The sequence below is a fragment of the Scatophagus argus genome, chromosome 10, assembly GCF_020382885.2.
Source record: "Scatophagus argus isolate fScaArg1 chromosome 10, fScaArg1.pri, whole genome shotgun sequence".
Lineage (NCBI taxonomy): Eukaryota > Metazoa > Chordata > Actinopteri > Scatophagidae > Scatophagus > Scatophagus argus.
The window spans coordinates 11,767,689-11,782,612 of NC_058502.1; the positions used below are offsets into that span (position 1 = coordinate 11,767,689).

The following is a 14,924-nucleotide window of genomic DNA, read 5'->3' on the forward strand; positions in this document are numbered from 1 at the left end:
CCTTTGTACTTCCACAGCCTTAGAAGGCAGAATGAATTACATCACACTGTCCCCAAACACCACCTGTGTGTTCTGTGTGTGTGTGTATAAGGGAGAGAGAGGGGAAGGAGGTGGTGGCTTGACGTCAGTGTGCGTCACATTGCTTTCCTCTTTCATTTCTCGTTCTCTCAGCGAACCTTCCAAGGTGTCACAGTGCAGATCAGCTGCAGCTAACACTGAAGAGGATCAAATCATTCATAGAATCATCTTCATAGAATGTTATAGATAGATTATTTCTAGCACCGTGGCTTCACATTTTCCTTCAATGAGCAGCATTCCTTGGCCTCGTTCACCCTCTTCGGTAGCCAAGATACAGCGACGTTTGGCCATTTCTCTAGTCTTTCATTGCAGCAGTTGCTTTTCTCAACTTTAGCAGTTAAAACATCGGGGTGCTGGTTCATTTTAAACTCCACGGCCGCTTAAGATTTCAGTAAGTCGCACACTGCACCTCCGTGGGGAGAAGCGACTGTAAGTTGGTTATCGTCCTATTCATGCATCTCTTTACTTAAGCATGCACATGGTGGCACTCTACACAGGATAATTCTACAGGAAAAGCAGTATAAACAAACATGCAAGCAGCAACTACTCTTCCTCAAGAACACTCAAGCTATCCCCTTGGATCCATAGACCCTAAAGATCCAAAACCCCTAGCTTATTTTGAATTGGTGTATGCAGCTTTAGTGACTGACCCCGTGAGAGGTGAGCTGCACACAGAAAAGTGGCTAATATGGGAGGTGATGGTGTGATGTGCTATCAAACAATAGGGCTAATGATTCCTTTAAATGTGGTAATATCAAGAGAAAACAAATAACTGCTTTTTTTTGATAGAAACACTAAAATTTTGTGTTTGCAGCTACATATTCACAGAGAAGGGAATGTTTTAATGGAAAGACGTACTGAAACAGACTGTATGTAGGACACACATTCATTGTATGTGTGTGGTGATAAATTCAAGCCATTTACAGTGTGTAAGGTGACTTATATTGCTATCTTTAAATTAGTTTTGGTAATTTGGACACTTCCATACAAAAAAATCAGGTAAGAAATTGTGTTATTTATCTGTAGCATAGGTATCTTCAAAATTATGCACACCCCTCTAGACTTGCTGAGAGGTCAGTGTATACAGTAAAGTAGTCATTCAAGCTGAGAATTCACTTATGGCTTTTTTCATAATTGTGTTCTTTTAATCTGGTGTAAAAATTGTGCTCTTGTCTGGTGGCTTATTTCTCATTAGCCAATGGCTAGTGTGTCGGGTTGTGATGGCAGTATAGGCGGCACCTTTATGGCAAAACTGGGGCAGTTCCCTGTGCAAAGAACATTTTCAGTATGTGGGAACTGCCTCATAATAAATATAGTTGTATTCATTGTTTGATCAAGTAAAAGGTCGAAGGCGGCTCAGATATTATCTAAGGACCTTGCTGAGAGATTGTGTAAAGTCCAGAAGTACAGGTAGAGTCTGTTATCAAATTACAAGCTGTTCTGCTGGCTACAATGACATAATTAAATGTTAACATTATAGATAGAGCTACTATAAAACCGTTGACTACAAAACATGATGAAAACCTGCTGAAATCCATACAGTCCAGTGTAAGGCTGGATAAATCCAATACTATGTTAGTCAGATCTGTCCCATTTAAAGTTCCTTTAAGGGTGTGAAGTCAGGCAGAGGTGGGACAGAGTGCACCAGTGGACCTGAGTATTACTGGTGGCTAGAACAGAGAACATGGCTCAGTCTCCTGTGAGAGCTGTGTGGGAGCATGTGGGGCAGGGGGACTCTATGAAGTGGTGGCTCTTTAGTAAGGACAAAAAGATAAGGAGGAAGAAGGCGGACACTTCACCCCTCTTCCTCAGTGTGTCTGTGCTAGCTCGTCACTGGCAGTTCCTCTGAACCTTCCTCCAAACTCTTTTCTCCTTCCCGAGACTTTTTCCTCCTCTTGTTACCTAGAAACAGAGGAGAACATGCTGAAATTCAGGTAGGTCATTACTGGTTAGAATACCTGCCAGGAAATGTAGCTGTAGCTGCTGTTTTTTAATTTTATTTTCTTTACTGTGATCAGAATTAACTTAAATCTACCTCATATTTGCCATTAATGGAAATAATGTCCGCTGAACTTGGCGGCTCAGCTACTGCCTCAAATGAATAAATAAAAGTAAATGAGTCATATTGTATCTGTGCCATCAGGGTTGCATCTGGAGAATTTGCTCTGCGGGAAGGAGTAGGTTGCAACAAGGGACACGACACATCACCTGTTGCTAAGATACACCTGGCGCCGTTCCTGTGTCTGACAGAAAAGTTTGCGCACATCTGACAGCATGTGTGGGTGTGCTGTTGCATCAGTGTTTGTGACAAATGGCTCACTCACTCAATTTACGCAAGAGCCTCTTTCCAATGTTCTCCTCAGAGCTGGACAGAGACAGAGAGCTGATGAAGGGGGAGGTGGATGGCTGAGACTCCGCAGGCACATCTGAATGAGGACGTTTAAGGGACAAGTGAGTAACGTGGTCGGGATACAGCAGAAATCACAGGTGGAGTAGATGGAGCGAAATATGTAACCCCCAGAGCCACAACGCTAAATGTATAGTCCATAAACAAAAATTCTACTGCAGGTGACAAAAGCTGAAAATTTTACAGGCTTCAAACTGCGTTTTCCTTCATTATCTAATCAATTGCTTTAAAGACACCATTATCAGGACAGCTGACTTACAGTGAGGAGACTGGGACCCAGACACAGCAGTCTGACTCAGTAATGTGAGTTATAACAGCAATATGCACACTATATCGACAAAAGTATTGGGGCACCTAATCATTACACCATCAGGCACTTTAATGACATCACATTCTAAATACACAGACAGCTTTGCAGCTATAACAGCTTCCACTCTTCTAGGAAGGTTTTCCACACAGATTTTGGAGTGTTTCTGTGGGAATCTTTGCCCATTCATGCAGTAGAGCGTTTGTGAGGTCAGACACCAATGTTGGACCAAAAGGCCTGAGTTATAATCTCCATCCCAGTTCATCCCAACGGTGTTGGATGGGGTTGAGGTCAGGGCTCTGTGTGAGCCAGTCAAGTTCTTCCTCACCAAACTCATCCAACCATGTCTTTATGGGGCACAGTTATGCTGGTGTAGAAAAGAACCTTCCCCAAACTGTTGTTTCAAAGTTAGAAGCATCGTCCAAAATGTCTTGATATGCTGAAGCATTAAGATTTCCCTTCACTGGAAGTAAAGGGCCGAGCCCAACCCCTGAAAGACAGCCCCATAAAGAGGTGTGTCTGGATACTTTTGTCTATATAGTGCATTCCAAAAGCTTGTTGTTATTAGCTAACATTAGCCACCAGAATTAAGCTACTGGTCATAACCACACAAAGTAAAAAGCAGTAGCAGCAAAACTCCTGAGTGTACTGAATGAGAAAGGGAAAGTCAGCAGAGTTTCTCTTTTTTTTCTTTTTTTGGAAACAAAAAAAGGATGGATGGAGCAGCCCTCACCATCCTCTCCATAATTTTCCGGTCTGTCCTCGTGGATGTAAGGAATCTCATCCATGCGGAGGAAAACAGTATCGTTGGGACTCCTCTGCCCATCAGATTTACTGCCTGTGAAGAGAGAATCAGACCATTCAGCCCAACTGCAAGTAGCCTCTCAACAGTAGCTGGTTTGTAGCTCTGCCTGTAGAGGGAGGTAGAGAACTTGCTTCTTATCAGTCAGTGCGTTTTTCAGGTCCAGTAAGAAGTTAAATACAACAGTGGTGACCAACAGGTTAAAATTATGAAGTTTAAATCCCAACTTAAGAGCAGAGGCAACTTAATTGATAAAATCTGTGTTGTGATTGAACATAAAACTGGGCTGGAATATAACTGCAGTCTTACTGACAACCATCTGTTCAGTGAATTCTCTTAATGACACTAATGCAAACACACACATACTGGTTGGTGTGTTACACACAGCGTAAGACAGATGGTATGTGGGAAATCCTTTAAGCCTTGAAACCAGTGCAGATTGGTTGATGCTGCATTCGAACCAGTTTTGTGAGTGAGTCACTATGGATGTTTGACTTATGGGATTCTTAACAGAGAAAAGATAGTAAATGTAGTGAAATTGATTAAACCTGTCATGAATGCCGGTCATCGGATCATAAATTTTCAGGTTGCTCCTGACCAGTCAGAGCATCAAACAGTTACTTTCATCATGTATTTCTGCTGTCAGACAGGTTTTTGGCCCTTAGCCTGCAAAGTACTTCAATCAGTGTGTCTGATCCTCTGATCCTCCTCTTTCTTCCTCTTCAAAAGAAATCCCTACCAGTTCAGTGAATCATGAAATTCATACTGGACCTCATGGAGATGGATCATCATTTTTATATCAGGGATTTGATGTTGTTCTTATTCATAAAGACCGAGCCCAAAAGCTGAATCATCAGAGTTACATGTAACTAAAAGAGAGTGGGGAAAATCATGCCTCGTGTCTGAGCAAAGAGGGAAATCAGTTGTTAAGCCGAAGAGGAAAATAAACAGATGCATTTGAGAGGAAATGTAGGAGAGGTGCTATCACTGAGTGAGGAGTGTCGACATGTTGACATCCGACTGTGGCATGATGATGATAAGCACAAATTAAGATAAAATTATTTTTGAAGGATGACTGTAATAGTTACAGAAGTTGATTAAGGCTGTCCGTAGCTGACATTTTACATCGATCTTCAACTTCTTTCCTCCAGAATTTTATTAGTGTGTCTAACAACCTCTAAAATAGCATTCAGACCTTGAAGCTCGAATACTCTGCACTGAAATCCAACCAGATAAAATAATTTCATCGCAGAGTTAGCAGCTCTTTGGGGACATACACTGATCAAACCCACTAAACCTCAGTTTCTATCAATAATTAATGAATCCAAATTGAAAAAAAATATTTTCCACTTGTTGTGAGAATTGCATTTTACAAGGTGGAAATTATCGAAATTTGGGCATATTTGCTTGAACAAAGGACTAATCAATTAATTCATTGATTTTAGCAATTAGACAACCTCTCATAGTAATATAAACTTTATTTGTTCAGTCAACATTGTCACCAATCATCTACCCTACTTACGAACGATGCGGTTTCTTTCATTGAGCTGGGAGGTGTTGTGTAGGCCACCGTGGGGATGGAGATGTGCAAGGCGTGCCAGCCCCAACCGAGTGTGTGTGTGCGTGAGGGGGAGGGCAATGCTGTGTGAACGGGCCTCTGGGACCGGAGGCCTCCCTTTAGCATCAGGATCCACTGGGTCCGGTGTCTGAGGGGAGCTGTCCATCCTGGTGGCAGTTAGGGCGTTCTGGTAGTGGTTCCTGGTTATCTGTTTGGACACAGAATGCAAGGACATTAGCTTTAGATCTGTGGCTGCTTGCATCACTGCCTTTCTGCCTATCTAAGCCCAGTGCACGTGGACAGGAGGGAAAATGGAGAAAGTGGAGGAGAGGTGCAGTGAGAGGGCACATCCAACAATTAAGGCTAAAATATTCATGGTTAAAATGGAGCTCAATTATGCCGAGTGATTAAAGGAAAGAGGGTGTATGAGAGGAAAGCGAGGACAGGATGTCTGTGTTCACTCAGAAATCAGGGATTAGGACATATCAAAGGCAAATTCTGCATTTTGAAGATTAAATGGAGGGAGCTTAAAATGCAGTTATTAGCTTGTGCTTCCTTTTTCTGTACTTTTAAGTGCGCAGGAAACACTTAATAGAGTTTATAATAACAGTGATTGTTTTTTTTTTTTGTATTTTTCTGTGTTGTGCATGCAGGCATTTAATGCTTAGGACCTTGATGATCTGCAGGTCTGTGAGCTGTCGGACTGAATAGTCTGGTAAGTAGGCCCCTCCTCCTGTGGTGAGCTGACCCAAGCTGCCTCCACTGAGTAATAAATCTGATTGGTTGAGACCACTGCCCCGGGAGCTATACCTCTGACCTGAACAGAACAGAAGAAAACATACATTTAGTTATGTATTTCATACATGCATCATCGCTACTGGGTCAAAGGTAAAGCAGAAAAAAAACTTTACGCACCAAAAGTTATGTATTAATTTTCAGTTATTAGGGAAAACAGCCTCATTTTATTTCTGAGTTCAGTAAACTCCCCTCCATTAGGATATTGTGCTTCATGAATGTTATTGGACTTGAAGCATACTGTTGTTTTTACATCACCTTATAAATGTCACACTCAAGCTCCACGTCTTAAAATGTGAAAGTACACCTATGAAATATAACTTCTTTCTGTATGCTTCCATGAAGGTAAGATGTTTTATGTTTCCATGTTTTACTTTTAATTAGAGCTATAAGGGAGCAGGCGAATCGCGAATTTCAGCAGCAAAAATGTCTGATGGTGTTAGACATGGAAGTACTTTGTATGCATTTTGCAATGCAGGTTTCTTATTATTTGCATATACTGTATATTCTGCATGGTTTTGAGGTAAGCAGTGCCTCGCTGAGTGGCAACAAATTCTGGTCTTGCCAAGTCTATTGGAGAACAATGACTCAGAGAGAGCAAGCAGAACAAAAAGGTGTAAAAACAGCTCTTTTGAGATTTGACACTTCTGCAGCTGCTTAAGAGAAAATTCTGGACTCTGTAATGCCCTGAGAGGGGATTTTCAAATATTTAACAGGGTCTTTAAAACTGCTTTAAGCTCGCCCTGAACATCACATATGCAAAACATGCACACAGCCATCACAAGAAACAGGGAGAGAGGCTTTCTGCTTGCACTGCAGTTTTAGCTGGATTTCATATAATCCTGTGCAGGTCACATCCTTCCACTGGGAAATTCTCTGAAATCACTTCTTTTAATTACTTACTTCCCATGGCTTCTGCTGCTCTGGCATGTAGACGCTATGCAGATACTGTGTGGGATTTAGACAGCAAAAACTAGTCCACCACTGGCACGTCACTAATTTTATGATTATTATTGCTGCACTCTCCCCTGTTTTCATCATCATCGTCACCATCACCCTCATCGGGAGTTCCACATGAATATTGATCTGCATCACTCCATGTGCACACTTACTTACCGATAGGCAGGGGCGGGATCAGTGCTGGCATGCCATAATAGGAAAACGCTCCATTTTCAAAGCGGAGAGCCTCTTTTCCTATCTCTACCTCCACCCGTCCCTGCAACATCAACACAGCCATTTGCATGCATCAGATGTGAGTTCTGTGCTCATGATGTGACACTGAATTGATTACTTGTCTAATGGACCCCCCCCACCACCACCACCACCAGGAAATATGCAGAAAAACACTGTAATTATGACAACACCAAGTACATAAGGGCTTATTGCTTGGTTTCATAATTCATCTGCAACAGCTTGTCTGTTATTAGTATTATTCACAGTGAAAGGCTTAAAAAGCAGCAGCAGGGGAGTGTGGGATTTACCTGCAGAATGAGGACAAAGTAGTCTACAGGTTTGTTTCTCTGGAAGAGGTAGTGTTGAGGAGAGTGTTTGTTCTTGGGGTTGAACTTGAGTTCCTGCACAACGCTGGGGTGTTTGATGAGACGCAGCAAGATTTTCTCAGACAGGTGACACGGCCTGAAAGGCTCCACCTCTACAAGATAGGTGCACATAGACACACACACACAGAGCAAAACAAGTCATGGGAAGAACACTGTTTCCTGTCACAAGTCTTTATCCTCAATTTATCCGGCTTTCCACTGTGAGCAGCACCCACAGATAGTCCGCACACATGCAGAAACCCACATACGGAGCTACCTGTGGCCAAGAAGCGGTGTGTGGCGAGCAACAACTGGGGCGACATCTTCACCTTCAGCTCATTTTCTGCCAGTTTGAAGATAGAAAAATCCTGCTGTTTCCTCTCATGGTTGGATACCCGCCTTTTGTTCCGATTGTCAGCTATGAACACACACACATTTCAAATTATAGAAAGTTACATGTGCGCTGATAATAGCTGATGGGTGGGGGGCACACTCATTGGGTATAGCAAAAGCTCAGTATTTTTGTTGGCAGTACAAGGAATTAGCTCCTATTTAGAGGTGCCAATCACTTCATCAGTTGATGCAGCTTTGTGTGGTGCATGTTAACAGTTACTATAGATGAGCTTATGGAAATAATTTCTTTTAGTATTTATGTACTTCTGCAGATAGCTAGAGATGATCCGCTGTGTGTAAACAAACCTCTGATTGATAAATTGACCTCTGCAGATGCGAGGAGTATTAAATGCACTATATTCCATTAAACACGGTGTAGTGGAGCAGGAACAGCTGGCGCTATAAATGCCTGAAGTGCAAAGTCTGGAGAGATTAGCTCCCCTGTTCTATATATATATATATATATACACACACACACACATGCACACACAAAACAACCCAGACTTTATGAACACCCGTGCAAGTGCACCCATGACAGAGACTGCTTTGCACACTCCACTTGTAATTAAAATTCTAGCACACTTCAAAATTTTATGTTCACGTCTTCTGGGAGCAGGAGTTTTGTGGAAGCGCGTGATAAGAATTTATTTTTCCCTAATTGTGTCACGCAAATAGTAGAATTCAGTGAGTGAAAAGATTAGATGTGAAATGAAGGGAGTTTGGCATTTCAATTCCTCTCGGTGGAGAGCTTTTCCAGCCAATTAAAGACGAGCGGATTATGGTGATTATCTGTGAGACTGGGCCATTGATTGACATTATTTAATTATGCATCAGCAGGGAGCTGCGAACAACAGGGGAGAAAAGGTGGGATCAATAGTTGAATGAGAAAATAAGGACAGGATTGTTGGAAGAACGGAAAGTGTGTGTCGTTAATGCAAAAATGCTACTTGTTACATTGACCATTGCTGAACTGACCATTTTCCACAGAGATGAACAAACTCTGTCAGCTGCTGTGACAAAACTGATAGAAAATCTATTCAGTATGGGCGCAGGAAACATAATACAATTGATTCACAGCTCATGCAACAGTGACTCTGAAAACGCAGCTTCATAATCAGTGTGTTTATAAGCCATACGTACTGTATAGGTCTGTCTCATCAACAATCTCTGACTTGATGATCTCCTCTATGACATCCTCCAGGGTGACGATGCCCATCACTTCATAGAAGGGGTCTCCCTCCCCTTCACTGTTCACCCTCTGCACCACAGCCAGGTGGGACTTACCTGCATTCATCAGGGAAGAAAAGGGGTGAGTTCAAAGGTTTGTTTGTTTTTTGTCGTTGTTTTTTTCAAATATAAGTTTGCTGCTGAAAGACTCCTCATGCAATGGGCTGAGATTCAACGTCACGGGATAAAAATAACACGAGTCAACAGCCTCCAACTGGATCTGTGCAGTCGAGATGAAAATCAGCACTAATACACCAAATGGGGCCGAGAGAACCTAAGCACACAGGAGAGATCCATCTTAGAGCTTGAATGTGAAATGATTTCAATATCAGGACAGTTCTTTGTGTGTGTGTGACTCTGACAAGAAATAGACATTGGGGGGATTAGTCTGGAGACACTTTGACAGTTTGGATGCCTTGGCCCTTACGTAAACACTGAGATTACACAATCAGTCTGGGGATGCCTGCGTCTGCTGACGAAACTGCCCATGCTGCTGCCATCTCTGTAAACGCATGTACATACACACTTTGAATGAGCAGACCCATCGCAAACCGCTCACCGAGTGTTTGGCAGAGCATGACAAGCCTGCCAGATATAATGACTCAGCTCACCAACGGCCTCTCTGAAGCGAGTTGATGAAGCAAATGTGACAGGAAGTTAAAGTTGCCACTAAATTCGAACATCACACAAAAGAGGAAAACAGCAAAAAAATGAACACATTAATGTTAAAAAATTTGCTATTATGCTTAACCTATTTTTGCTTTATCATCATATCACTGCCATGGTTGTTCTTATGTCAACACATTAGTCAGTTTGGTGTCCAGATAAGTTATCTAACCAAATTTATGATGTCACCAGACGACAGATTTCACCAAAAACATCTAAACAGTCTCCATCCTCACTTTGAACAAAATGAGTTGCTCGTATGAGATGGGCCGATTTAGGGGATCACTGCCAAGAGATAAAATGGATCAAATGCTTTAATCCACTGCAACAAGGGGAAAAAAAATCCTGATTGACAGACAGCCAGCCATCTCCAGACATGAGGCTCGGGCTGTGTGAGATTGGCTGAGGTGATGAGGCTGTACTCAGTGCTCAGGTCAGCTTGTCTGAAGAGCTCAGGTGAGTCAGAGGTGGATTTGGCCATCAGCTGCTGATGTGCCCGGGCACTGCATTACATCATTCGTATGTTACATAATACTCTTGCAGAACAACACACACACACATACCCTTACCAGACTCACACACGCAGACACACATACCCGAGGCCAAACTGGGTCTGCCATTGGTGTCCCTTTTGCAAATGCTTCTGCTCCGTCAGTTTCCCAGGCTTCTCCAGTCTATGTGGTGTTTTAGGTCATGCATAATGTGTATGCATATTATTGTGCATTATGTATATGGTTTCTATCTATGTTTTCTGCAAACATTACATCAGCAATATGGAAGACAATAATGCAGTTTCTATCTCTGCAGTTGTTTGGACACACACAGGCACACATTTAGTTTATAAAAATCACAATGGCCATGTTGTGTTGTTTAGTTATCAAAGTAGTTTCTTCAGCAGAATTGTGAGTAAAATTTTGAGTTATTTTCTAATTTATTTTTATACTTTATGTTTAGACTAGTTTATATACTCCTCCTCCTCCTCCTCCTCTGAGTTTCAGGGAGAAACAAGGGCCCTTCTGCATAATTTTGATGCTGTAAGTACATTTTGTTGATAATATTTTTACTGAAATTAGAATGCAGGACTTTTTCTTGGGGTGGAGTAATTTTATAGGGTGTTCTTGATAGTTTTGCTGAAGAACACAACCTGAATACTTCCTCCACCACTGACAAAATATTTGATGGCAATAGGATTTGCATTTGCACACAGGGTTCGTGTTGCTCGTTAACCTTCCATGGCATGAAAGCACAGATTTCCTACTGTACAGTATGATTGCAATCCCCCCTTACACTTCTTACATCACTGGTGACATTTCCATCCTTTCCTCTAACACAGACCTCACCCCCAGCCCGTCACCAGTCTCAGTGAGACATCCTCACAGCTTCCAGCCGGGCTTCCTGAACGTCAGGAGCCTTTAATCTATAAGAGCAGAGGAGGAAGGAGGCGAGAGAGAGAAGGGAAAGGTTGGAGCTGAATTTTTCATGGCTGCTCTGCAGGCTCTCATGGCAACGACCTACAGTGCACGAGAAGCTTTGGAGTCACCGCTGGCTGACAATTAGGTGCACACAAACACTCTAGAGGTGAACCTCACCTTTTCACCTGACCTTATTTATTAATAACACACAATACAGCAACAGACACTACACATTACACAACAGACACACCTAAGCCCCTGGATCACATGTGTCAGACCAAAGCTATCATTCATAATCCTGAACAAAATTAAGTGGTGGACCCCCTGACCTGTAAGTGGCTTTGTCTACTTTCTACTTTATGATCCTGCCAAATTCACCACCGTGTGCCCTTTCACATTCTGACCGGACGACTGCTGCCTCCAGTCCACATCCATAGTGACATACCTTGTGACACTGTCAGGGGAGCAGTTTGAGCCATTCGCTACAGAGCACGGTTTCACAGTCATATTAAATGTTATCATCAAGACTCCCCAGAGAGAGGCGACACACTTTTGCGCAACAGTGAAGAGATGCTATCACTGCATGTGTATGAGAGACGGAGTGATGTAATACTGTGAATGCACTTAATCAGCAAAGATGCTTTTCAGACAAAAGAGGTGTGAGTCAGAGAGAGAGAGAGAGATGATATTCGTTGCCTCTGCTCCCTTTCCAAGCAAGCCAAATGCCTATATATATTCATTAATACCAGTTCATTTATACATCACATTAAAGTGTACATCTGATAGCTGATACAGAAGGTATTATATAGAGAGGAGAATCAAGTGCAGGGGGGCAAATAAAGTTCACTGTGTTGCTGTTATGGGAAAATGACTTTTTAAGATAACCCCACTCTGGTCCTTAGTAGCCTCTAACCTCTGGCTGAACCACACTCACTGTGTGACACTGTATCACATTTCACATGTGGCTCTCACTGCTCTGTGGATCAAAGGGCTTCACTAGCAGGCCCACTGTGAGCCAATGGACTGATGTATACACTGACGCTCCACTTAAAACTTCGTTTTTAAGTGCACAGTCACTTCAAAGCACATTTAGCCGCAAGGTGAGGAGGCCAGCTTTGAGACTCTTCTCACACATATACATGGCGCCTCACACACTCACACTGGCTTCTTACTGATAAGTTACTTGTAAGTTACATGTTACCTCTCTTGAATTCCTCCAGCATCACGTCCAGCTTGGTGTCATTGAACACGCAGTGCATGGGATGCTTGTAAAACTGAGTAATTGTTTTCAGAGGGGTGCAATCGTCAGGATCCACAAAGGCCAAGTCTTTGACAAAGAGGATGTCCACAATGTTGGACCTCTCGTTCTCGTAGACTGGGATGCGGGTGAAGCCGCTCTGCATCACGTCAGACATGGTGCAGAAGTCCAGCACGGCGTCCGAGGACAGCATGTAGCAGTCTGACAGCGGGGTCAGCACATCCTCTACGGTCTTGGTCCTCAGCTCCAAGGCTCCCTGGATGATGTTGAGCTCCTCTTTGACCAGGTCGTGGTAAGGGTCTGTGACGCGCAGCATGGCCACCAACTTCTCCCTGGTGTAAAAGTTGCTAATCTCCTGGTGCAGCATGATGTCCAGAATCTTGGAGACTGGGTAGGCGATGGGGAAAAACACCAACATCAGCAGGCGGGTCGCGCAGAGGGTCTTGGAGGCGATGGCAAGACTGTGCCTGGACGCGACGGAGTGAGGTAAAATCTCGCCAATAAAGAATATCCCCAAAGTACACGAGGCGGTTGAGAGGGCAGTCATTCCTAAAATCTGGCACATCCACACCACAAAGCACGTATTTGTGAGCACGTTGCCCAGCACCACGGTGCACAGAATGTAGTTTCCATGTTTACGCACTGACTCGATTTTCCGCGCGTATTTCTGCTCCTTCTCTGTGCCACTGTTCTGCAGGACCCGCAGCTCTACGGGGTCCAGAGCCAGCATGCTGATGTTCAGACCGCTGCAGAGGGCAGAGAGTCCCAATAAGAGCACAGAGACACCCGCCTGGAGCCAAACGTCTGCCTCAGGAGGTCTCTCCACCACAGCCAACCAGAAGTCTTTGGTGCTGAAATGCTCCCATTTCACTCCATCGAACGCGCACATGGAGTAGTATTTGATCAGCTCGCCTCTGCGCAAGTCTTTAGCAAGCAGCTCCACCAAAACTGAGTTCTGACTTGAGATGGATCTGAACGAGCCCAGCAACTCGATGTCAGCGCTCCGGGCATTCTCCTCTTCGCATGGATTCCCCCGGGACCGGAGCCGCCTCTCAGCGTCCGCGCTGTTCCCACCTGGTTCCTCTATAAACGCGATCCACGGGGCGGCAGGAGCGGCGTCAGGTCTTTCGCTGGTGTTCAGGCTGTTGGGGTGTTCCGTGGCTGGGGATGCGGTGTAGTAAACCCTCAGCATGAACCGGGTTCCCTCGGTCGCCCTCAGTATCCCATCCTGCACAGACAGCTCTCCGCTCTGGGTGTCTTCTGGCCGGACGCCGAGCAGCGCTGCTGTCGGGGCCGGCAGAGAGGAGAGGGTGGCGGTGAGAAAGAGGAGAGAGAACCAGCCCGGATGCAGGATGCAGCAGAGAGCATCCGCAGCATCCGCAGCCATCATGCTGAATGAAATACTGAAGGACATGGGAGAACTGGGTCACGTGGTGTAACGGGATGGATGGAGCAGCTGGGTGGCCATATCTATGAAGAAGAGGATGGGTATGTTACACAGAAAGAGAGGGAGTGAGAAACATTCAGGAAGAGGGTGCACCAGAGTCCTTAAATATACATGACAAACCGTGACGTCGGCCTGTCTTATTTGCTTTCTGCCACTTTCTAAAAATAGAAGGCAGGAAATGCCCGATCATGAATGATTAATGTGATGCACGGGCTCACGCAACTTACAACTATGGAAAAGCCTCAATAGGCAAAATATAAAATAGGCGGATATCACACTTACATCAAATCAAGAACGTAAAAATATACAGAAATGCGCTATTAAAAGGTTCGTCAGAGTCAACATTTTGGTCATTTATCGCCGACTTTTGCAGAACAAATAGAATAAAAGGAGTCCCAAATATTGCACAGCTGAGGTGTATTTTTATTTCTTTGCTATTTTTGATATGTCCACCAGGTGGCAGCATAATCGCCTGTTTCAGTGCAGCCTCAGCTCAGGAGTAGCCTACTGTACGATGTAGGCTTCAAACTTGAAACACCGGATAACGCGCTGGGATTTATTTCTTTGTCATGAAAAAACAGTTTCGTTCAAAGCATCCTCATCAGATGTTGTAGGCGCTCAACGCGTTTTAGAAGAATATTTTACATTTTTGATCCCGCAGCTTATAGGCTTTCACGTACAACTTTTATATTCCGTGCGATATAGTTTACATAAATAATAATAATAATAATAAGACCACAGTAGATGAAGTACAAATGTTAATAAAAATTAAAAGGAGATGAAATATTAAGATGTTCTGTAAAAGTACTGTCTCATATAACCAAAATGCAGTCCCAGCAAGAAAATAGGTTATTATTGTTATTATTATTATTATTATTATTATTATTATTATTATTATGACCGTTGATGGGCTGCTTGTGAATATTCAGTGCAGGCTTCGTACAGCACACTCACAGTAAGTCGGATTTACGAGATAGGAAACTGAAGGTGAAAATAGTCCTGGCAAGTGTTAAACACTTAAACACGCACAATCTCT

At 43.5% G+C, this 14,924-nt stretch overlaps 1 protein-coding gene across 1 annotated transcript; it reads right to left on the reverse strand.

Moving 5' to 3' along the window:
- Positions 1–259: 259 nt before the first annotated feature.
- Positions 260–14,231, reverse strand: LOC124066118 (metal transporter CNNM1). The gene is made up of 10 exons (XM_046402239.1): positions 12,385–14,231; positions 9,019–9,162; positions 7,763–7,903; positions 7,429–7,598; positions 7,064–7,163; positions 5,824–5,969; positions 5,117–5,360; positions 3,526–3,630; positions 2,403–2,504; positions 260–1,980 (listed from the first exon to the last, which is right to left on the reverse strand). Exons 1-10 carry the CDS (start codon positions 13,853–13,855, stop codon positions 1,901–1,903), a joined length of 2,703 nt encoding a protein of 900 aa, XP_046258195.1. The 5' UTR covers positions 13,856–14,231; the 3' UTR covers positions 260–1,900.
- Between the last annotated feature and the right edge of the window lie 693 nt (positions 14,232–14,924).

Excerpts from the sequence above, each read along its gene's own strand:
- LOC124066118 (XM_046402239.1), bottom strand. The coding sequence starts at position 13,855 with ATGTCCTTCAGTATTTCATTCAGCATGATGGCTGCGGATGCTGCGGAT. Across the intron at positions 3,631-5,116 it reads TGAAAGAAACCGCATCGTTC|GCAGTAAATCTGATGGGCAG; the intron begins GTAAGTAGGGTA and ends CTCTCTTCACAG. Across the intron at positions 2,505-3,525 it reads GGAAAATTATGGAGAGGATG|ATGTGCCTGCGGAGTCTCAG; the intron begins GTGAGGGCTGCT and ends GTCCTCATTCAG.